A 25738-nucleotide genomic window follows, 5' to 3' on the forward strand; every position below is an offset into this window, starting at 1 on the left:
GGTATTCAAGTGAAACAAATGTAAATCTTGTGTACTAAGAACTGTGAGTTTGCCTGAGTCAGTTTAAACAAGACTTTCCACTGTTCTGACAGCCACATGATCAAAGCGCTTAATTTGACGTTACCGTCTGTTTATGTGTGAAAAATAGCCGTCAACAAGCTCCTTGTAGAGCATATGAGCTCCAGCTGTCTTCTGCATCCCACAAAAACATTTCTGCTGATAACCGATTTACGCTCATGAGTCCTTTCAATGTTTAGCGACTTATTTTGGTTTCGAGTCTTAGGCATGAAACTCCAAACAAGCTGCAGAAAACCAAACTCTCAAATCTTCTAGGTTAAATAAAAACAAAGGCTGATGTATTTATTACAGTTCTTAGTTTATTATACAGAACATAATATGTGTAAAACAACAATGTACAAAAGATCTATACAAAAATATACTTGTAAACATACATAAAGCTTTGGTACCTTAGAGTGTGTAACTTCATTATTATACTTGTAGTGAATTGTGCAATTTATTAAAGTCTTGTGCATACATAGAAATGTCTAGTGTTAAAGTCAGGAATATTAAGCCCTTGTTTTGCAAGAAAATACGACTTTATGTTACTACTGTAACTTTGTGCTTAAGGATTTATAACTGACGGATTTAGAAGGAGGATGATGTATGTTTGATATGATATGATTAAAAAAAACATCAAAAAAGAGTGGGCTTCTACTGTACTGTTTAATACCAAAAAGAAGCGAACCCCTTGTTTAACACACAAGGCTTAAAGGGACACTCCACCTTTTATGAAAATATGCTAATTTTCCAGCTCCCCTAGAGTTAAACATTTGATTATTACCGTTTTTGAATCCATCCAGCTGATCTCCTGATCTGGCGGTACCACTTTTAGTATAGCTTAGCATAATCCATTGAATCTGATTAGACCATTAGCATCACGCTCAAAAAGGACCAAAGAGTTTCAATATTTTTCCTATTTAAAACTTGACTCTTCTGTAGTTACATCGTGTACTAAGCCTGAAGGAAAATTAAAAGTTGCGAATTTCTAGGCCGATATGGCTAGGAACTATACTCTCATTTTGACGTAATAATCAAGCACTTTGCTGCCGTACCATCGGTGCGGCAGGCACAATGATATTACTCAAGTGCTCGAAAATAGTCCCCTTGGTAACTTTTAATAGCTGGGGACTTTTTTCGGGCACTGCATAATATCACTGCACCATGCTAATGGTCTAATCAGATTCAATGGACCATGCCAAGCCATGCCAAAAGGGGTACCGCCAGCTGAATGGATTCCAAAACGGCAAAACGCAACTGTTTAACTATAGGGGAGCCTGAAAATAAGCCTTTATTCAAAAAAGTGGAGTGTCCCTTTAAGGCTACCCCTAGACTAATGATGGGTTCACACCAAACGCGTCAAATTTTCGTCAACCGTGCGTACTTGGACGCTTGAACATTTTGAGTGTACTCGCTTCATTCTCGCGTAAAGTCGCACATGAAATTTTAATCATCGAGACATTCACGCGGAATTTCGCGTTATGGGAGGGGCTTCTGCGACTCCGCTCGCTTCCTGTAATCACGTCACTACTAGAGCAAGTTCCTGATTGGTTAACACGGCGCGTTTTCCGCCAAAGTTAAACATTTTTCAACTCACGCGTTTCCCGCGGCAATGCTCAATTCGTGCCATTCGCACGAATGAGGTGGAATCGCGTCTACCGCGCCGCGATAAACGCCTTATTCGCGCCGCGAGACCTCCAGACGCGCATCAACGCGTCTTTACATTGACTTAACATTGAAATCACTCACGCTTGATGCCTCTCCCGCGGCTGGTGTGAACGCAGCATTAAACACATGTTTGAGATGCCTCAATTGAAAATAACTTTTACTGACAGATCTTAAAATCTACCAGTGCCATTAATTGGTCTCAAGATACATACCAGTAACGTCTTTTTTTAATGCATGTTAATTAAGGCCTTTAACTAAGCCTTGTCTGTGAAACCAGGCTATAATGTTCATTTGTTCCCTTGTGTTCTATTGTATTGTGTGCCGAGTTATATGGTATGTTGTGTATATTGTACAGTAAAGTATAGTGCCTCGTGTATAAAATGTATGTACAGATTTGTATATGGGCATTTGTGTCTATAATGAAGGCATTTGGAGGTTGCTCCACCAGAATTTGTACATGTAAAGTGACAATAAAAAATCTGATCAATTTCAATAAAACGATGGAGTTTAAAAGTTTAAAATAAGGCGGTTTAGATGAAAAACACTAAATTATGTATCGTTATGTACCTGTAATGAATTCATCATCATTTAGATGTTATACTTATGAGGAACATATTGTACAGCTTGGCACAGGAACCGAGAAGATAACATCAATCTCATACAAAATCAGTCCATTAATGTTCTGTGACCGTTCCCTTTAAAATAGGTGTTAAGTAAAATAGGTGAAACCAAATTAAAATCACATATAATTACTTTAGCTTGTGTTTCATATATTTTCTTCAATTACCCATAAACGTTAAAGTGCAATTTTGCTACGAGAATCTTAAAAAAAAGATGTGAAAGATGTGAAAATTCAAAGATATAAAATCATAAAATCTAAAGTTGTCTGCATGAAGTAATATTCAAAATTATACAAAATTTCAGAAAATGCAATATAACACAGAAAAACACAAATGAATAATCCTCTTCAAGATATCTGTGCAGATTTACAGATTGCAAAGCACATAAAAACATATATAACTAAAAAATGTACTGCTTGTAGGTTTGCTTTAGTCTATAATACTGAGAGTTGTACCAAGTTATTAAAAATGATAAAAAAATGTGATCAAAATTTTCAAAAAGTCTTAAATTTCTGCTGTAGTTCTATACATTTTAATGCTAAAGTCAGCGTGTACAACGTTTCCAATAATTTGCTAAAAATGCAAGATTTTACTTCATTATGACAAGAAGTTTAAAAGTCAAAGGAAACTCTCTTCCACATCTGAGGTTTCTGAACGCGCCTCCTGCAGCAGTTGCTCCTGATCGGGTTCGGTACTTGGGGTTTCCATGGAGACCGTCTCCTCATCAGAGCTCATGAAACTGTGAAAGAGAGAAAGAGACCTTTATCATCCAACCACACAAACAAAGTAAATCACTCCATCAACAGATATACACCTCCAGAGGGCGCTGTGATGATGCAGTCATTAGCTTTTTGTTATTTATTTAATCATATTAATAATAATATGAATCCGTTTATAACTAACATTGTCAGATCCTGCAAAATTATGATTCATGAGGTGATGAAAAATTCTTATAATCATGTTAATTTTTAAATTCAGTTTTCACTGACAATATGTGATCATATTTTCAGACCCCTATACACGCCCCCACATACATTTTAAAGCGAAGGTCACACCACATTAGTTTTTTAAGGGTCTGTTTAAAAAAGGTACATTTGGTCATTCTTAAATTAGAAATTGCTCTGGTTTGCACAGATTATTCATCCGTATTCCTGAAAGAAAAGGGAAGTGAGCCTTCTGCTAGAGGAAGAGCTCGGACTTCATCTTTTCTTCTGTGGTTTCAAATGGTTTGATTTATTTCTGATCACACAGGAAGTCTGAGATACCTCAGGGTGCTTTCCACCAGCACCATCACATCCTCAGATTCATCCTCTGGCTTTGGGTCCGGAATGGGAATGATGTACTCGTTGTGAAGAGCCTCCGCGACCCCTCCATCGGTCTGAGGACGAGGAGTTGGGATGGGCTGAGGTCTTGGAGAAAACTCAGAGAGGGTCTCTGGAAACGGTGCGGTGGGAATCGGGGACTTCACGCGAACCACGGCAGGGTGATCGCTTGTCAGAAAGTTGTTGTTGACTTGAGTGTATCTCTGCAAGACAAATATTAAAATTAGGAATGTAAGCAATATACAGAACGAGGTAACCAAAGAAATAAAAACGTAGAGGAAACCTTTTTATATCCGTCCGACAGAAGGTTCCCCATTGAGTGCACTAGAAAGGAGAACTCTGGTCGTGTCTCAAACTTCTCATCCCAACATTTCTTCATGATCTCATAACTGGAGGGGAACAACATAAACTCCATTTAAACCAAACCCAAATTCTGATTTAAACAAGCCTAAAAAAAAACTTCCGGAAGCCAAAGTCTGTCATTAACCTCTCATTACTGTGAACTGATGTGCAAATCACTGTGCTTTAAAGGGATATAAATGAAAATTCTGTCATCATTTTCTCATCTTCATGTTGTTTTAAACCAGTATGAATGAACTTTATCTGATGAACACAAAAAAAGATATTTTGATAAATGATGGTAAAGCACACAACTGAATGTAACCATTGACTTCCATAGTAGGAAAAACAAATATGATGGAATTTAACGGTTACCATCAACTGTGTGCTTACCATCATTTATCAAAATATCTTCTTCATCATTTATCAATGCTTACATAATATTTTTTTTCCTACTATGGAAGTCAATAGTTACAATTAAAGGAATAGTCTACTCATTTTCAATATTAAAATATGTTATTACCTTAACTAAGAATTGTTGATACATCCCTCTATCATCTGTGTGCGTGCACGTAAGCGCTGGAGCGCGCTGCGACGCTTCGATAGCATTTAGCTTAGCCCCATTCATTCAATGGTACCATTTAGAGATAAAGTTAGAAGTGACCAAACACATCAACGTTTTTCCTATTTAAGACGAGTAGTTATATGAACAAGTTTGGTGGTAGAAAATAAAACGTAACGCTTTTCTAAGCAGATTTAAAAGAGGAACTATATTTTATGGCGTAATAGCACTTTTGGGAGTACTTCGACTCGGCGCAGTAACACCCTCCCTCTCCCATTATGAGAGTGAGAAGGGGAGCGGACTTTTCAGGCGAGTCGAAGTACTCCCAAAAGTGCTATTATGCCATAAAATATAGTTCCTCTTTTAAATCCGCTTAGAAAGCGTTACGTTTTATTTTGTACCACCAAACTTGCTCGCGCTCCGGCGCTTTCGTGCACGCGCACGGATGATGGAGGGATGTATCGACGGTTCTTGGTTGGGGTAATGGCGTATTTTAGTGTTGAAAATGAGTAGACTATTCCTTTAACTGTGTGCTTACCATCATTTATTAACACTATCTTCTTTTGTGTTCATCAGATAAAAGAAAACATGAGCAACATAAGGATGAGTAAATGATGACAGAATTTTCATTTTTGGGTGAACTATCCCTTTAAGTGATATTGTATTTGAGAGGATTGTATTTGTTTGTTCATTGTTATTTAAATGGCTGGAGTGAGAACATACATTTCATCTGATGCGTATGAAGGTTTGGCCATACGGTAACCTTGCTTCAGAGCGCTGTAAAATAACTCATTCATCGGCAGGTCTGGATACGGGGTTCCACCTGCAACATCACACAGACAATACACCAACAATAAAATACTTTATGTTATATTTACCAAAGCAATATAGAAGCAGAAACGTTCATAAATGAAAAAAAAAAAAATATATATATATATATATATATACACACACAGGAGTGTTTTATTTATTATAATATGATAATAAAAAAGTATTTTAGTGATTTTACTTAATAAAAGTTGCGTTGATGATACACACATGTATACAGTATATACAGTACTCTGCAAAAGTCTTAGGCCACCATGCCAGAATTATTTTGTTGTTTTTGCAATGTTATAGTGATCATATATACGTAATTGTTTTTTAGTCTCTTTAATAGAATACATCCAAAAATCTTATATTTACACATATTTTGAAAAAATGCTTTGAAAGTTTTCAAAAACTCAACAATATACCGTGGCCAAATGTACTACCCTTTCGGGTTGTTTGTGTACAAAAAAGCCACTAAATTAAACGGCTGTAATAATGTTATCAGATGAATATTTTTTCCACATTTTTTTAAATAAATCTGTTAATCGCCCTCAGTACTGATCAAAACTACCAAATGCTTAAAAAATTTCCACGATTTTAACTCATTAATTGCCAAGTTCATAAGTGGTGTCACTGATTTGATGAAAAAAAAAACACACACACAATTACAGATTTTTAATATAAAAAGTGATTGTGGACTGGATTTTTTAAAAACCTTTTTCACAGTCTTGGGCTTGTCAAAGATTGGTAAAAACATTGGCTTTGATGCATTTTTAGTTTTTGTGCAGAATTTTTCTCCCTAATTAGTTGTTTGTGGCTTTTTTGCCCCATTGATATAACTCAATGTACATGAAATTAAGCTCTGTTTTTTGCACAGGTCTACTAAAGGGTTAATGGTGCCACATGGTGATCAACAGTAAAAATTACAAATTTGAACTCTTAGCAAAAGGAAAAAACGCCAACAATCAAGAATGCATGATTATATGGTGTCATGGCTTTGCAATCAAAAAATTTTGTTATAATGGAAGTCAATGGGACAAATAGAGTAAACGAGGGAGGAAAAGAACAAAAACTGATGCTGCACAAAAACTAAAACTGCATCAAGGCCAATGTTTTTGCCGATCTTTGGCATGCCCAAAAAAAAATCTAGTCCACAATCACTTTCTAGGTTGAAAATCAGTAAATTTGTGTTCCCCCCCCCCAAATCAGTGACACCACTTATGAGCTTGGCAATTAAAGGGTTAAAATCATGCAAATTTTGTAAACATTTGGTAGGTTTGATCAGTACCGAGGTTGATTAACAGATTTTTGAAAAAAAAAGAAAAAAATGTATCTGATAATTTTTTACAGCCGTTTAATTCAGTGGCCTTTTTTGTACATGAACAACCCAAAAGGGCAGTGAATGGGAACAACCCACAAGGATCTTTTAACCCTCAAGATGTGTTTAGTGCCAAGAGAGGTCACACTAAACACAGACGATGCCTAAAGAAGACATCTAGTCCTGAAAATTTATTTTTTTGTACATATATTTTCTGTATTTTCTGTTTGTATCTTAATAAAAAGAGTGAAAAATAAATATGGATGTACATTTAAACTTCTAAAACAACAAGTCTGGTGGTGGTGTCCTAAGACTTTTGCACAGTACTGTATATGCAACTTCCATAAAGTTAAATAAACAACTGTGAATCGTTTGGTGCAGGGATCATAGATGTGCATTATCATAAATAAAACACAACTATTGACCAATCAGAATCAAGGTCTAAAACTGACCGTTTTATAAGTAATAATCATTATAACACAAACGTTTGAACTAAATTAATGGTTTGAAGAACACACCCAGAGTGAAAATCTCCCACAGTAAGATGCCGTAAGACCAGACGTCACTCAGTGAAGTGTACAGGTTATGAAAGATGCTCTCTGGTGCCATCCACTTCAATGGGAGAAAAGTCTGGAGAGAAAAATGTAAATCTTCACTAAGCATCACAAGACATCAGTTTCATTTCAAATTCACATCTTTGACTTGTACAGTTCTTTGATTACGGTGTTAATATACTCAGATCACACTGCACTGAGAGGATGGCGGAAGATGGTGAGGGGTGGACATACGCTGCCTTTGGAGATGTAGTTGTTATCGTGCATGATGTCTCTAGCCAGGCCAAAGTCACAGATCTTGGCCAATTTGCCCTCACAGATCAAGACGTTTCTGGCTGCCAGATCCCGATGGACACACTAAAAAACACATGCGAGATAAAAACAGATTTCTTTAGGGTTTGAGGACAAAATAGATAACGATCTACATCTGTACACATAGAATCAGATGTAGTAAATATGATTTGTTAAATTGAAATAATACATTTGACAAATACTCACAATTCTTTGCTGCGAGAAACTCCATGCCTTTCGCCACCTGATAACTGAAACCCACAAGATCAATGTAACTCAGAACTGGAGAATCACTGATGGCCAGAGACTGGTCTACTCTGTGACCTGCAATACACACACACACACAGACACACATGAGGAGTCTTCACAATGATAACAAAATCCCTTTAGGGAAGTCGCGCCACTAAGCGGCCATCTTTGCAACACCTCCGGCGCGCAGGTATTTCAGTCATGCAAGACTAAAGTCACACCTGCTTGAATGGGGAAGAACAGATATCGCTAAAATCACATCGCAAAAATCACAATTAACCACATTAACTGCGTGTGATTTCAGATTAAGAAACTAAAGATACAATTACATTAAAAACTTTATTCAAAGTCATTTCAACTATCGCTCAAGTGCACAGGTTGGCAAGCACCTGTCGCGACTCTACAGAGCCCCTCCCTCAGAGAATTGCCAGTATTTATCGAATGATGATTGGTTCTTTTAAAGGGGTCACAGCTCAGCGACGCCCAGCGCCGTTCTAAAAAAATCGAACACATTGTTTTCTATGAGTATACGCACACCGGCGCTGACAGGTGGCGTCTGTCCTTGGCGCCCAGCTACGACTCAGAAAGTTCCTCAAATCCCTGTCGCGCCACAGAGCGCCACTCACACAGTTTAAAATTATATAACATCATATTTGTCCCAAATCATTAAAGATTAACATTGGCTGCTAACGTTAATTTTGCATTTTGAAGTAGACGCTGTCTGACTAAGCTCGCGCTATTTAATGTGCACTTCCGGTGTGCGATATCTCCAAGTTGTCCTAGACGCGACTCGACACGGCGCTGAGCTGCGCGTCTGGTGTGCGACCCCCTTAACGAGAAGGCTGGATGTCCGTCGCCAGAGCGGCCATATTGAGATTTGCATTGTCCCTATTCATAGTATTAGGAATGCTTAACTCATTCCCCGCCAGCCATTTTTTGAAAAGTTGCCCCCCAGAATTTTTTGTCATTTTCACAAAATGCCTTACAGGAAAATGTTCTTCTAAAAATATATAAACATACAAATATATCAAATGAAAGAACAGATCCTCTGCTTTAAAACAAACAATAAACAAACAAACAGAACGGGATTTTTTTTTCATCAAATCTATATTTTTTTGCTTATAAACTCTTAAATATGGGTATTTTTCTTTAACCATATTTTTTTAGCAAAAAGCTGAATTTAATTTTTGTAAAGGAAATTTTGTTAGAGATCAGATTCTCAGAACGATTATCAAAACATGCACAAAGTTAAAATTGAGTAAATAACATTTTGGCTTTAGTTTTTTCATTGGGTAAAAATAAAAATAAATCATAAAAATTTTTCAGGAACACATTTTTCATGCAACTGTTTTTTCTTAATTGAGGATATAACTCGTCAATGGCGGGGAAAGAGTTAATCTAGTTATATCCAATATTTTTGATGATACATTCTGATGGAAATAAAAATATACAGCTTTAATTCGAGTGTGGTAATTCTATAAGAACTCCAAGTTTTTTTATAATTTAATGTTTTTTTGGAAAGTAAACCAATTATTTTTGTTCCGACTGTATAACCGTCCGATAGCATCACTGACCCACCATAGTACTTTTGTGGTTGGGTGATTTGCTACATAATTCACATGTCGACATAAGAAACCACACAACCTTCTAGTAAAGCATCTCTTATACACAACGCATTACCGTTTTAAATAAATCACTGCGGTAAAATTTACAGCATTGCATTGTAACACTGTGGTGACGGCAAGATGTTCTGTTTTCGAATGAGGAAGATGACAAATGAACAAATAATCTAAGTCACAAAATAGTGCAAACTGTGTATTATGCAGATGTTATGTATAGTGGAGCATCATCATGCGGTTAAGTTTACCGCAGTGGAGGCAGTTCATCGGACATCCTGTCATATCAGGAAGTGAAAACATGATTTTTTTCTCTTTTTAGTTTAAAGTATAAATCATAACACATGTGTTGTGTGCTAATGCATGATGTTTCTCCACTATACATAACATCTGCATAATACACAGTTTACACTATTTCGTGACTTGGATTATTTGTTCATTTGCTAAACTTCCTCATTTAAAAACAGAAATCTTGTCATCACCGCAGTGTTACAATACAAACAGAGCAGTTTGATTATGTTTAAAGTGATTCATTTAATTGCATGCAAATTCATAGAGAAGAAGAGGCAGGTGTGGCCCTGCCGGGATAAAACTTTAGTCACATCATTTGTTTTTTGTGTTTAGGCCAAACTGAAATCATTTCTGACAATGTTTGGCACGAAGAGGAAGAAACTAAAGACTTGTTTAGATTCTGATTAAAAACAGATTCAGATCAAAGCATGCCACCAGTTTTTGTATGCAATTTGACCTACAGTACAGTAAATAGCATACTTTAAAAATAGCATAGTGATTTCTATTATTTATAGACAGACATGTTTTTATCCTACACTGTCAGAAAAAGGTACAAAAGCTGTCACTGGGACACTACCCTTTAAAAGGGTCATAATATGTACCATTTAGATACAGATAGGTAGCTTTGATGGATAAATATGTACCTTTGAGCACTCTTTAGGTACCACAAAGGTGTACTTTTTGAAAGGGTACCGCCCCAGTGACAGCTTTTGAACCTTTTATTCAGAAGAAGGTTGCACACCATGTATGATATGATACATGGTGTGATGCAGCGTGGTGCTTCACGGCAAGTATCTAAAAATCTAACACATTTTCTTTTTTGTAAAAGAAAGATATACAGTATGTACAGTACCTTGCTCCTGGTAGATGTCCTGCTGGTAAGGGGACTCGTAGGGTGACGGCTGAATGTCAGCATACTTGATAGTGTCCGTGAGCTCTTGCATGGCAACATATTCTGTCTGTAAATCTTTGGTCATGTCCATATAACCTCCATCACACTCGCTGCCAAACGATACATATCTAGAGATCACAGTGAGATCACTAGTCAGCTTTACATTTCTTCAAATCTGATCTTCAGATCGGTTCACACTTTCATTTTGCAAGCTATAAAATCTGATCTGCTCAGTGCAGATATATTTGTTCACTAATCACTACGAACTAAAGGATGAAATACAAATTGATTTAGACTGAGACATTTAAAGGGACATTCCACTTTTTATGAAAATATGCTGATTTTCCAGCTCCCCTAGAGTTGAACAATAAATTATTACCATTTTGAAATCCATTCAGCTGATCTTTGGGTCTGGCGCTATTAGCACAATCCACTGAATCTGATCAGACCACTAGCATCGCGCTAAAAAATAAACAAAGAGTTTCGATATTTTTCCTATATAAAACTTGACTCTGTAGTTACATCGTGTACTTAGACCGACAGCGTGTGACTTTGCTGCTGTAACATGGCTGCAGCAGGCGTAGTGATTTTACGCACTGCCCGAAAGTAGTCCCCTCGGTTACTTTCAATAGCAGGGTACTATTTTCAGGTGCTGCGTAATATCATTACGCCTGCTACAGCCATGTTATGGCAGCAAAGTCCTTGATTATTACGCCAGAATTAGAGTATAGTCTTAGCCATATCTGCCTAGAAAATCGCAACTTTTAATCTACTGTCGGTCTTCGTACACGATGTAACTACAGAAGAGTCAAGTTTTAAATAGGAAAAATATTGAAACTCTTTGGTTCTTTTTTTAGGTGCAATGCTAATGGTCTAATTAGATTCAATGGATTGTGCTAAGCTATGCTAAAAGTGCTAGCGCCAGACCCGGAAATCAGATGAATGGATTCCAAAACGGTATAAATCAAATGTTTAACTCTAGGGGAGCTGGAAAATGAGCATATATTCAAAAAAAGTGGAGTGTCCCTTTAAGTTCAACTGGATTTCAAATCATAAATGAATGTGGTTTGGATTGGGCTTTTGTTGCGCAGACTAACATAAAAACATTACACTTCCTGTTAGACAGTTTCATATTTTAAAATGATACAGTAAATGCTGAATATGTTACAACAGAAGCTAAGAAATAAAGAGAGGGTTCTCATACTCTTTTCCTGTTGGTACATCAGCATCATGACAGATCTGAGTGCTGTTGCCGTTGGCGATGTGGTTCTTGTCAGTGTAGTACTGAAGGAAGCTGTGCTTGTTCCTGTGCAGGTAATCCACCAGATCACCATAGCGACAGTATTCGGTTACCAGGTACAGTGGACCTGAGGGAAATAAAATGATTCGATGAGTATATGACTTTTTTCTTTCAGCCAAACACAGTCGAAGTTATATTAAAGAACATCCAATAATAATATCAGAGTAATAATAAATAATATCCAGTCTCTTTTTCAGCTTTATAATGGCATTTTTATAGAGCTCCAAAAAGTGCACCCATCCATTAAAAACTCATCCATACAGTTATTAAATGGCTTCAAGTAATGGGATTTTGTAAGGAAACGTTTATATTTCAAACTTAATAAACTATGGCCATATGTGTTTGCAAGAGCTGGAAGACTGACCTGTGACCCAAAAACCCATTGCTTTACCTCGAACGACATTTTGATGGATGTTTTTCAAGATTTAAAAATTAGAAATTATTCAATGCCATTTTGGGACAAACTATTCCTTAAATGTGTCAGTTAATTTTCTCTTTAGCACGGTAAAATCACTGCAACATAATACCTTTTATTGCAAGCTTATTTCTTTAGTAAGTCACAGTGAGTGTAATACAGTTTATTAATTTTATTTTATTTAATTTAATTTAATTTAATTTAATTTAATTTAATTTAATTTAATTTAATTTAATTTAATTTAATTTAATTTAATTTAATTTAATTTAATTTAATTTAATTTAATTTAATTTAATACCACAGTGTTCAATTTGAAAAAAAAAAACACACCATAAAAAGCATCTGAGACTGTTCACCTTGTTTGGTGCAGGCGCCCAGCAAGTTCACAATGTTCAGGTGAGGACCAAGATGGCTCATGATCTTCAGCTCAGACATCAGAGCTTGTGTCTCACTTCTCCTTGCGGTTGCTACAATAATGTGAAACCACGTGTGAGCATCATGTTTGTTTTAAATCATGTGTTTACTGTGCTGTTGAGAATTTTACACTTACATTTGAGCATCTTTACTGCCACTTTAGTGGCGGACTGAGAGAGACCGAGACCGTATGCCGTCGCCTCAACAACACGCCCGAACGCTCCAGATCCCAACGTACGACCTGAATAAACATAGAGTACAAATTATTCTGATGAGTTGTTATGTAAGACAAATGAATAGCTGAGCTGTTTACATTTTTTTTGAAGATGGGTTTGCCAGTCGCTAAGCTGTACTGTGTGGTTACTAGACAGGCAGATATAGCACACTGTCTGTCTGTCTGTGGTATAGATGTTGGCATTCTTACCCAGCACCAGACTGTCTCGTGGCATCTCCCATGCCAGGTCATATGGCAAGTGAATTGGGTCTACATAGATGTACTCATGTCCGTCCAAACTGACCGACTCGATCACCTTCCACCTGATTTCATAACGTGGTTTCTGCAGAAGAGAAAAGTGTTTCAGTTTATTCATGCTAAATTTGCAGTAACTGATGTGAATCATTTTGAGTTGTCATATAAAATCTTTTCTCTCAAAAGCATATTTGCTGACATACATTTAGTCGATCTGGTGCTGTGTTACTGTTTGTTTTGCTAACCCTGAATGCTCCTCCTAAAGGAGGGGCTCTGGTGTGAGGCCTGAGTTTCAGTGAAACAGGGTATGATGTCACTAACCTTCCTCCACACAGCGATGAGGATGATGATGGAGATGATGACGATGACCACGAGTGCCAGAACAGCAGCCAGGACAGCCACCTGTGAGAACAACGCTGGACAGAGACAAAACACACGTTTTAAATACTGATTAATGTTAAATACTGATTCGTGTTAAATGCTGATTCATGTTAAATACTGATTCACATTGAAATAATGATTCACGTTAAATACTGATTTACATTAAATGCTGATTCACGTTAAAATAATGATTCGGGTTAAATGCTGATTCACGTTAAATACTGATTCACGTTAAATGCTGATTCATGTTAAATGCTGATTCACATTAAATACTGATTCACATTAAATACTGATTTACGTTAAATGCTGATTCACGTTAAATGCTGATTCACGTTAAAATAATGATTCACATTAAAATAATGATTCACGTTAAAATAATGATTCACGTTAAAATAATGATTCACGTTAAATACTGATTCACATAAATACTGTTTCACGTTAAATGCTGATTCATGTTAAATGCTGATTTACATTAAATGCTGATTCACGTTAAATACTGATCACGTTAAATGTTGATTCACGTTTAATGCTAATTCACGTTAAATGCTGATTCACGTTAAATACTGATTCACATTAAATGCTGATTCACGTTAAATGCTGATTCACGTTAAATGCTGATTCACGTTAAATACTGATTCACGTTAAATGCTGATTCACGTTAAATGCTGAAATGTTGATTCACGTTAAATGCTGATTCACGTTAAATGCTGATTCACGTTAAAATAATGATTCACATTAAAATAATGATTCACGTTAAATATTGATTCACGTTAAATATTGATTCACGTTAAAATAATGATTGATGTTAAATACTGATTCACGTTAAAATAATGATTCAAGATAAATGGTGATTCACATTAAATGGTGTTTCACGTTAAATGCTGATTCACATTAAATATTGATTCACGTTAAATGCTGATTCACATTAAATGCTGATTCACGTTAAATGCTGACTCATGTTAAATGCTGATTCACGTTAAATGCTGATTCACGGTAAATACTGATTCACGTTAAAATAATCATTCACGTTAAATGCTGATTCATGTTAAACATTGATTCACATTAAAACAATGATTCACATTAAATACCGATTCAAGTTAAAATAATGATTTATGTTAAATGCTAATTTACGTGATTATTTACCCAATAATCTTTTTTATCTTTCATCATTTACTACTTTTGTGTTCCACAGAAGAAACAATCATATTCATTATTTAAACAATATGAGACTCAATAAATGTTGCCTAAACGGTCTGATATGACAGCATATGATTTAACAAATCATGGGAATTTTGGGCAGGGCTACAACAATGACAGACAAGGGGGCGATCTGTTTGTAAGTTTTGCAATTCTGTTTAGTGCCACATTAACCATTAACTCTTATTTTTTTAACTTTGAGTCAGAAGGACTGGATTCTCATAACATACATATTTTGAGTACGTGTTTCCCAGGGCATTTACAAGTGTGTGTGTGTTTTTCTCACAGATGAAACAGTATCAGGTTCTCAGTGCTGCTCATGAAAACAACCCAGGATGATTATGGGATTGAAACCAAAGCCTCTCTGTGTTTGTTCTCCATGGGTGCTGCTTCACTCATGAGATCTTCATTTCAAACGAGGGCTTTAACTTTATAACACACACACACAAAGCGATTGTACTCACTGCTGTTGACCAGTCTGATGTCTCTGGCCCGGGTTCCTCTCTCGTTCCTGGCTTCACAGCGGATGGTGAGCAGCTGTGGCCGCAGGAGTGACAACTGACTGTGAGCCTGGTGGATCTTACGTGTGCTGTTGTAGGTGATGTTAGTCTGGATTGAGACGGTCTCTGGATCCTCCACTAGAGGGCTCCATACAGCACTTTTGTTACTGCATCTTATGAGAACACACAATGACTGTATTTAGCATTTGAAGAATGCATACTGCACACAGTTTTTAAATGAGATAAATGAATCAAGCTCAATCAAACTGTTTAGGGCATGTGAAAACAATATTGCATAGTATATTGAAGGTAGTTGTGGCCTAAGGTTAGAGAGTTGGACTTGCGACCTGAAGGTCATAGGTTTAATTCTCATTAACATTATGCTACCTGTCATACAAATCCCTACCCAAAACCTAACCCCCAAGCATGAAAACGCATAGGTAGCACAATCTGACAGGAAGCAAAAATCGACAGAACAGCGACAGGAAATGACCGTGGCCCTGATCAAAGCATCTGTCCAGGAACTACTGTGATAGCTGCCCACTGCTCTGTGTGTGTATGTACACTACTTACTAGACGGGTTAAATGAAGGGGTCAAATTTCTAGTATGGGCTGCACAAAAATGTATATGATATGATATTGATACAATAATACTATGTAAAATTATACAAATATATCACAGCATGCATTGTGCCGCAACATATCATGATATAACATGCACACAATGTATCGTATTGTGAGACCCATGGCAATTTACATCCCTAAAACATACACGAGTCATACATTTTGTCCGATCGCTTCGGCACATGTGAGTCCCAAGAGCACTAACATTCCTGTGCCAGTCTCTTTACTAAAAATATTACTATACATAACCTGTTTTAAAATCATTCAGTTATTGCTAACTATTGTAATGTGCACATGATTTCGATATATTTTACAGCCCATTTTATAGCACATTAATGTTTCAAATGTTTATCATGCTTGGGAGTAAAGGTGAAACACTTTCTGAAACTCATTAGTGATTATTCAATCTGCAAACCTCAACAAACACAGGCAATAAAATCTGCTGGGTTTAGCCAAGCATTCAGAGCTCCAGTCGTACAGTAAGTGTGGTGTGATTGACTAGAGGTGTGCACTAATAGCTGTTACGGCATACACGATTTGCATTATTCATACTGAAGTATTCTGGAGTGTTTTATAAGCATATGCACAGCATTCAGATGATGCACAGAGCACATTCAAGCAAATTCCCATCAACCACTTTCCCTTCATCGCGCCAATGAATGCTTTTCAAAAGTGCTGTACAAACTCATAACGTACAAATTTACTTATCTCTAAAACAATCCTTATGAAATATGAATGAGAATCATTAAAAGGGTTTTTAACATTTTAAGATGTTGCATAATAGTCTAGTGTTTACCATCGGCACACTAAACAAACAGCATATCTGAGATTACGTAAACATTGGGGCAGAACATGTGCTTCAAAGGAAGTACAATTTGTCTTTTGGACAAATAGAAAAAATATGCATTTAAAATTGATCTGATTTCAACATGGAATCAAATGAAATGAAAACAGAGCTAAATGTTTTTTTTGTATGTAATAATGATGATGGACACATTACTTGGGCATGCTGTCACAACTGAACCACTGGATGGTGGGTGATGGCACACCCTCGGCTACACAGGTGACCGCATGTCTCTTCCCCGGCAGGTGATGATCAGACAGTTCAGTTATTTGAGGAGGAACTATAGAGACAGAAACATGACATCAGCCCATATTATTATTTAAACACACACAAATATTAAGGCCTAGTCTACACATACACAGGTATTTTTATAAAATGAGTTCCTCCTTCGTTAAAACATCATCATCACACGAACACACAAATACCTGGTATGAAGCACTGTCAAGAGCATGCCTAACCAACAGATGGTGAAATATCCCTATCCCTAAATCCATGTTGGCCAATCAGAAGTCATTGCAGAGTTTTTGCCTCAGCACAAACAACTATGGCCCTGTCCCAAATGGCACACTCCGGACTTGTGGACCTGCTCAGAGTCCACACTTTGATGACATCATGTAGTGCAGACCTTAGGGACCCTTGATGTCAAGGGGGCAAAGGGGGCGCTGATGAGCACACTTCGGAGCGTAAAAACGACAGATGGGACACCCTACGGACTCGTAGACTAGGCGAGCATGCGCAATTTAAGGCCACGAGACAGAAAGTCCACATGAAGTGCGCCATTTGGCACACTCTGGACTTGTGGACTTCCTCAGAGTCCACACTTTGATGACATCATGTAGTGGAGAGCTTAGGGACCCTTGACGTGTGAGTCCAAGAGGGCGCACCGGAGTCATATTTTGGGACAGACTCAAGCGTCATGCCGGAAATAGGAAGAGAAGTTGCCCATTAGTGTGAACTCCTCCCATCCGTCGTCTGATCGGTCTGATTGCTCTTTCGCAAGGACTTCTGGATTGTTAAAATGCGCGAAGCCTGGTGCAGTGCGGGCTTCGCGGAAGACCGCATCAAGGGGGCAAAGGGGGCGCTGATGAGCACACTTCGGAGCGTAAAAACGACAGATGGGACGCCCTACGGACTCGTAGACTAGGCGAGCATGCGCAATTTAAGGCCATGAGATGGAAAGTCCACATGAAGTGCGTCATTTGGCACACCCTGGACTTGTGGACCCCCTCAGAGTCCACACTTTGATGACATCATGTAGTGCAGATCTTAGGGACCCTTGACGTGAGTCCAAGAGGGCACACCGGAGTCGTATTTTGGGACAGACTTGAGCGTCATGCCGGAAATAGGAAGAGAAGTTGCCCATTAGTGTGAACTTCTTCCCATCCGTCGTCTGATCGGTCTGATTGCTCTTTCGCAAGGACTTCTGGATTGGTAAAGTGCGCGAAGCTTGCTGCAGTGCGGGCCTCGCCGAAGACCGCATCAAGGGGGCAAAGGGGGCGCTGATGAGCACACTTCAGAGCGTAAAAACGAAATATGGGACACCCTACAGACTCGTAGACTAGGCGAACATGCGCAATTTAAGGCCACGAGACCAAAAGTCCACATGAAGTGCGCCATTTGGCACACTCTGGATTGTGGACTTCCTCAGAGTCCACACTTTGATGACATCATGTAGTGCAGACCTTAGGGACCCTTGATGTGTGAGTCCAAGAGGGCGCACCGGAGTCATATTTTGGGACAGACTAGAGCGTCATGCCAGAAATAGGAAGAGAAGTTGCCCATTAGTGTGAACTCCTCCCATCCGTCGTCTGATCGGTCTGATTGCTCTTTCGCAAGGACTTCTGGATTGGTAAAGTGCGCGAAGCCTGCTGCAGTGCGGGCTTCGCCGAAGACTGCATCAAGGGGGCAAAGGGGGCGCTGATGAGCACACTTTGGAGTGTAAAAATGACAGATGGGACACCCTTCGGACTCGTAGACTAGGCGAGCATGCGCAATTTAAGGCCACAAGACCAAAAGTCCACATGAAGTGCGCCATTTGGCACACTCTGGATTGTGGACTTCCTCAGAGTCCACACTTTGATGACATCATGTAGTGCAGACCTTAGGGACCCTTGACGCGAGTCCACGAGGGTGCACCAGAGTCGTATTTTGGGACAGACTTAAGCGTCACTCCGGAAATAGGAAGAGAGGTTGTCGATCAGTGTAAACTCCTCCCATCTGTCATCAGATTGCTCTTTCGCAAGGACTTCTGGGTTGGTAAAGTGCGTGAGACCTGCAACAGTGCCGAAGAACGCATCAAGGGTGCAAAGGGGCGCTGATGAGCACACTTCGTAGCATAACAATGACAGATGGGACACCACACAGACTCGGAAACTAAGCGAGCACGTGCAAATTAAGGCCACGAGACCAAAAGTCCACATGAAGTCCGCCATTTGGGACAGGGCCAATGTCACAAGCCAAAAACTCACCGTCTACACACACACCCGTCGCTATGGGCGGGCCTTAGGGGGCCGGGCCCGCCCTCAAGGACGCTTGTGCCCCCCCAGTATTTACAAAAATACTGTCATTTTAAATTATTAATGTTGCTAATTTTGTGTTGCATTAATGTTGTATTCTTTATAATTAAAACATTAAAAATATAAAAAACAATGGTGTGATTTTGTTTGATTGATGGGAATCTAGCTACACTGCAACAGCCTATCACGAGGCTACGTACGACACGTACGTGACGTAGCCTACGTCAGTGTAGCCGCTCAACAGTTACCGCACTTTTTTAAACTGGATGAGTTTTCGCTTAGCTATACTGCTTTAAGATGGATATTATCCGCAAATGGTTAAAAGCCCAACAACAGTCTCCAAAAGATGCACAGCAGTCAGACAGAAAGAAACTCCGGTGGCCTTGCAACCAATTTGGCGAGCTGCTCCATTGGTTTTACTTTGTTATCTGACGACGACACCAACGTAACTGCTAAAATGTACATTTATAATTGACTGACATGTTTGTCTCAACGAAAATGAACCTTCCGACAACCACACAATGTCGCAAGCGCTCTTGGCAAACAGATGAGAGGTTTGAAAAGGACATTGAGGCACACAGGCGAGAGAGTTCGGGTCTTCTCGGGTCCGTTCAGAAAAAACACATTCATTTTTAAATTACCCGAGAGACCCGATGCCGCTTTTGTTGTACCCGACCCGTGTCCGAGGCACATGTGAAACTTTTAGACCCGATCGGGTCTCTGGCCGGGCCGGACCTCGGGTTTTCGGATCTAAGTGGACCCGTGAAGACCTCTACCGTGGAGCCCGACCCCGGGCCTAACAGATTACTACATTCAGAAGATATGGACACTTTATTAATGAGGAGCTTCTGCTCGGAGAAACGCCGCCTGCCGCTGTACTGACAGGAGGGAAAGGAGAGACGACAGCGCTGCCTCCACAGTACCGTAGGTTCAAAGTCTGCGTGCGTGTGTGTGATTGTGTGTGTGTGTGCGCGCGCACGTGTCTCATGGCAATGCATATCCCTCTGTTGACTGCTTTAAAATGCAATGTTTGAGAGATGTCTCTGGTGTTACATGTAATATGTTGTATAGATTATGGATATTCATAAAATTTTTTCTATATGTAATGTGGTGTGTAGGCTATAGGCTATCTGGTCATATTGCTGATGGTTGTTTAACGTGATGATTACGTGCTGCGCGAATAGAGTATATATTATTATAAGTATACTGTAGGCTAATAATAAGTGTGCCCTCCCATGCATTTCATATGCCCCCCTTAAGACTGAGGTCTGGCGACGGGTCTGTCTACACAACAACGAGTTTCTAAAAAACTTTACTCTGGCAGGAGTTTAATAAAAAGTTTGGTTTCATTCACTTAATACTGCGTTTGCGTGTGGACGAACTGTTAAAGTGCATAGAAACATTTTCAGTTTTGAAAATACCCGTGTGGACAAGTGCACTAAGTAATGCATTTGTTTAAATTTCACTGGCTGCTACAAACAGCCACATCGAGGAAGAAAATGTCGGCCCTTACAGAAATCAACCATTGGTTTGTTAATACCATGATCTCTCAGGAATTCATGGTTTTGATTTAAAATATGGTTTAAATAAATTACTGAATGAATTAAGGAAGTTACTCAGTCTGCCCATTAAAATGTTAGGATTAGACAAATAAAATATGAATTCTTATATTTTTATTTCAGTAAAAGCTCAGACGAAATCATAATTGGCTCTGGTCTGAGGGATCATGACCCCCAAATTCCACCTATGAAAGTAACTATGGTTTAGCCATAATAAGTGTAATATAACCATGGTTTATTTTTGTAAGAGCAGATTTTCCAAAACACTTTTGTGATAATTTAAAGATAATCATAATAATGCATTACTGCACATAAACATAAAATAACTTAATACAATAAAGTATCTATCATTTGTTATTGTTTATTTTATACCAAAATAACTAAAATATTCTCAACATGACACCAACTGTTTTTTTTGCAGCCACCACGGCCGTCTGATCTCAGGAAATGGGCTGCAACGATATGGTGCGAGAATTAATGTCAAACTGTCTCACCTTTCACCTCGAGGTCAAAGGTCATCTTTTTAACGGCATCTTCATTCTGGACACTGACAGTGTAGAGACCCATCTGCTCCAGTCGGATCCTCACCAGGGTCAACGTGCTGACATACCTGCGACAGATCCCCAGGAAACATCTAGAGCGTTATCCTGTTAAGGGGATTGATGTCGTTTTATGATGTGGGTTCATTACCTGGTCTCATGTTCCTGTCTCATGTTGTGTCCACGAATAAGGACTCCATCTTTAGTCCAGTTAACAGTGGGTTTGGGATATGCCTCTATTTCCACTTTGAGCTCAACATTTTCACCGTGCTTTGCAGAGACGTTCCTGTCCAGATGAGACGTGAGGGCAACGAAACCTTTCTCTGCAGACATGTCAACAGATATTGCATTTAGTTTGAAAGTCATTGAAGGTCATACATATTCCCACTGAACTCTGTAGCTGTACAGGGTTAGCACTTTAAAACACTCAGTCTGTGTATGAGACACATAATAAATCTATTGATTCAGAAAGTGCAGTGAGGTTGTAGTTTAAAGAGCCAGACCTCCAGGTCTCTTTGATATCCTGATTATATCTCTGTGTGTCTCTCTTACAATGTAAGTGAATGGGATGTATATGCCTGTTTGATATTGTGTATGCCCATGTTTTATGAATGACTATTCATCCAAATACATCATATTAGGTACAGAGAGTCTTGCTTGCTCATCTTATATTATCTATTTAATATTTAATAAGTTTGATCTAAATCATGCACAGGTGCTAAAAGCACTTTAGACTGCAATCTGTGTGACAGCTGATCTACGGTCAGTTCCTCTGAATCTTAGAGTACAGCACGTCTGTGTACAGCGGTTTGGACAGTGTGTGTGTTTTTTTTTTTTCGTGTTAAACATAAACACAGCGAACTCAATGTCTGCATTCACCTGCACTGTTTGCTTTAAATGCTGAAATTTTCCTTCAGAGTAAACTCATGAACACTGAGGCCTTGTGGATGCGAATGTTCATTTTATTTGGGTTTGCATGAAAGATGTTACTCAGTTTTTACAGTACTTTCATGCATCACATGAAGAGTCTCTTGATGCAAGACTTCTGTTTATTTGAGCTAACCATCAATAAAATCTAACCATCAATGTTTCCAAGTGCTTCCAGTAAGTGAACCGCTACAGTAAGCTGCTTAATATAACATACCATTTAAATGAGATTTATTTTTTATAACTAGGCAATGCAGTTGAGTAAATTAGTTTCTAGGATCATACTAATGGTTTGTACAAAGCTCTCACCCTGACCCTTAAAGACCAGCAAAAACATTGGATGGGTGCCACAAAGAACCCATTACTGATGTATCGAGCATGTTTAATCTGCAGTTCTTACCCAGTACAGTGATGGTGATACTGGCTGAAGCCTTCTGGTCCATCACACTCTCGTGTACGTGACAAAAATACTCTCCAGAGCTGGCCAGAGTCACATCTGTGATGTTGAGACAGGAGCGCATGCTCAAAGAGGACAGAACATCAGTCAATGGCTCAATTTTTCCCTTCTGTGGGTTAAATAAGATCAATAAAAAAATCATTATCCTTCTGGAAAACCAGTTTAAACTAGAGGAAAAGCTGGTCAACCAGCTTAAACAGGTGCCCACCATGATGGTAGTTACATAGTTTTTTACTCCATTACATATGTATTACTTTAACACTTAATAAAAACACATTAAACATGAAGACGATGAGGAGAGAGGTGCGGCTGAACATCTTGAGGTAATTCAACATTCTGAACCTCTTATGGGAGCCAAAGTGCACGAATGAGAAAATTCTGGAAACAAAGCAATGTGTTTTCAGCCCACTCACGTCTTTGTTGGGAAAGTCCCAGGAGAAGAAGACCAGCTCCACACCGTTAACCGTGCAGTTGACGTGCAGCGTCTCGCCCTGTTTCAGCACAGTTTTGGAGGCGTTGATGTAGGGGTCCAGAACCTCGGGGACTAAGGCCATGTGTGCGAAAGAGAGAACAAAACTGCTTTTGTCTTCTATAACGCAAACAATCTGATGTGTTTATATGAGACGCTATCTAATGAACGATGAGACAGATATCAGACTCAGCAGATGTACAACAGATGGAGATCCCTGTCTGATTTAATACAAAACTCATCCTATTCTTGTTTAACAGGTGTCAGATGGTTGAAAAGCAGTTAGTAGTTCACTTTTTGTAAAAGTAAAATCTGTCGATTGTTAACATACCCAGGATGCTGTAGACGTAGAAGGATTTGGATTCTTTCTTCGTGCCGTTCAGCTCTCCCCTGCATTTATAGGTTCTGTCCTCCAGGACGGCAGTGTAGCCCACGCTGGGGTTGTACGAACCCTCCACCACTGTGTCCTTTTCAAGCAGTGTGACATTTATCCGTGGATCCGTCACCAGGCATGGTATTGTGCCCTCTTCATGAGTCTTAGTCACCATATCATGATCATTTTTAAGAAACCAAACCTCAGGATCTAATAGACAGTGAATGAATATGAGTAAGTGAGTGATTTGTAAAGATAAGCACTGACTAAGATAACCTGATAACAGTCAAGATCATCTAACTTTGCATTTACAACAGAAGTGAATGAAACAAATCAATCACGCCTTTCATGCGTATTTGGATGCTTGAACATTTTGAGTTAACTTGCTTCATTCGCGCATAAAATTTGCATTATTCACCCACGAAATTCGCATCGTTTGCGCATGAAATTCCCATCATTCACGCCATGAAATTCAGACGCGAATACATTCAATTTGCCGGCTTTAGCTAGCTTGAAGTCCCAATATGTATATATATATAGCTCAAATTGAGTAAAGAGCGTTTTTTTTTTTCAATTTACTAGCTTATCCGACCTCCTCACTCAGTTTCTTCCAAACAAGATCCTTTTAATTTCTGTTTCTATAAAAGTACAAAGTCGTACAGCTCCGGGTGTCCACATACAGCGACTGATGATTTTGACCTCCATTGTTGTTTCGTATTTCTGCCTAAGCTTGGGATGTCGTAATCACATCACTACTAGAGCAAGTTCCTGATTGGGTAATGCAGCGCGAAGTCTGCCAAAGTTAAGATTTTTCAACTCGCGCGATTTGTAAGAATCACGCAAACGGACAAAACGCTGGTGTGTCTGGTGTGAACGTACCATAATAATGTCAAAAAGTATTATGATTGATAATAATAAAAAACAATACAATAATCATGAAAAACCTAAGTTAGCTTTTTATGTAAAAGCACACAGCACTGTAATGGGTCCTTTCATTTATCAGCCTGATATTTATAAACCGAAAAAAATCTGACTGATCAGACTGATGGCGGTGATGGTACAGTGGATAAGACACACGACTTTGGTGTGAGAGACTCGGGTTTGAATCCACTGTGACACACCATTGTGTCCCTGAGCAAGACACTTAACCCCTAGTTGCTCCAGAGGCTTGCGACCTCTGACATATATAGCAATAGGCTTTATGCCCAGCTGCACTACTTCCTGAACTTCAGCCAGCTCGTGGTTTCCTGTCTGCCATTATTGGACAAACGGATTAATCCAGGTGTGTCTGATTCTATTGTTGTTGTGACTACTGAGGTCAGGCACACCTGGATTAATCAGTTTGTCCAATAATGGCAGACAGGTAACAAGGAGCCTGCTGAAGTTCAGGAAGTAGTGCAGCTGGGCAAGCCTATTGCAAGTTGCTTTGGATAAAAGCGTCACCTAAATGAATAAGTAAGACTGTTGATTTATAAATCTTCAAATGATCTTACCAGGCACAAAGACGATCACCTCTCTGGTCTCACTGGTGCCGTTCTCAGAACACACATAGACACCCGTGTGATGCCATGTGACGTTCTCAAGGCTCAGAACACTCGAGGTTGGACTTTGGTTTATAATGTGGAACTGTGGAACGTTCTCCTCTCGTTTGAAGCGCCAGGTGACGCTGGCCCAGCCGGAGCAGGTGATGGTGAACGAGGAGTTTGTGGCCAAAATGACCTCTGGAAGGCTGGGATTGAGCTCCAGACCTGAACTGACCAGACCGAGCAGAAGTAATCCTGCGCACAGCACAACAAAACAAACTTACTTTAAATATACAAACATTATACAAACAATACATTGAGGATTGACTTCAGACATAGATTTTCCAATTACAAATGATAACTGGATTCAAGTCAATTCAGATTTATTTATATAGCACTTTTTTACAATGTTGCATTGAATGGATTGTATGCAATGTTGCATTCAAAAGCAGCTTTAGATTAATTAAACAGAAAAATTAGAAAACAATTATTGTAATCTACTAAAAGATTATAGGACATTTAGTACATCAATATGATAGATGAGAGGTATCAAATAAAAAAAGACTTACACTTAATACTTCCTAACTAGAGTGAAATACAAAAATACGCTGCAAAATGTGTTGTTGTTTTATTGAAGTAAAT

At 38.8% G+C, this 25738-nt stretch overlaps 1 protein-coding gene across 3 annotated transcripts in view; it reads right to left on the reverse strand.

Annotated features, from left to right (window-relative positions):
• Window positions 1-357: 357 nt before the first annotated feature.
• pdgfrb (platelet-derived growth factor receptor, beta polypeptide) overlaps window positions 358-25738 on the reverse strand; it is a 44947-nt gene continuing 19566 nt past the window's right edge. For all 3 annotated transcript variants that reach the window (XM_073854407.1, XM_073854406.1, XM_073854408.1), the window contains 21 exons: window positions 25067-25351; window positions 23532-23783; window positions 23145-23275; window positions 22675-22840; window positions 21499-21670; window positions 21303-21418; window positions 16890-17013; window positions 15230-15438; window positions 13509-13603; window positions 13143-13275; window positions 12855-12959; window positions 12661-12771; window positions 11794-11956; window positions 10551-10717; window positions 7746-7865; window positions 7485-7603; window positions 7215-7326; window positions 5292-5391; window positions 3951-4056; window positions 3611-3870; window positions 358-3084 (listed from right to left, as the gene is read on the reverse strand). In XM_073854407.1, coding sequence (XP_073710508.1) covers window positions 2964-3084; window positions 3611-3870; window positions 3951-4056; window positions 5292-5391; window positions 7215-7326; window positions 7485-7603; window positions 7746-7865; window positions 10551-10717; window positions 11794-11956; window positions 12661-12771; window positions 12855-12959; window positions 13143-13275; window positions 13509-13603; window positions 15230-15438; window positions 16890-17013; window positions 21303-21418; window positions 21499-21670; window positions 22675-22840; window positions 23145-23275; window positions 23532-23783; window positions 25067-25351 — 3167 coding nt within the window. In that variant the 3' untranslated portion in view covers window positions 358-2963. The remainder of the gene's footprint in view (window positions 3085-3610; window positions 3871-3950; window positions 4057-5291; window positions 5392-7214; window positions 7327-7484; window positions 7604-7745; window positions 7866-10550; window positions 10718-11793; window positions 11957-12660; window positions 12772-12854; window positions 12960-13142; window positions 13276-13508; window positions 13604-15229; window positions 15439-16889; window positions 17014-21302; window positions 21419-21498; window positions 21671-22674; window positions 22841-23144; window positions 23276-23531; window positions 23784-25066; window positions 25352-25738) is intronic.

The sequence above is a fragment of the Misgurnus anguillicaudatus genome, chromosome 16, assembly GCF_027580225.2.
Source record: "Misgurnus anguillicaudatus chromosome 16, ASM2758022v2, whole genome shotgun sequence".
NCBI classification, from domain to species: Eukaryota; Metazoa; Chordata; class Actinopteri; order Cypriniformes; family Cobitidae; genus Misgurnus; species Misgurnus anguillicaudatus.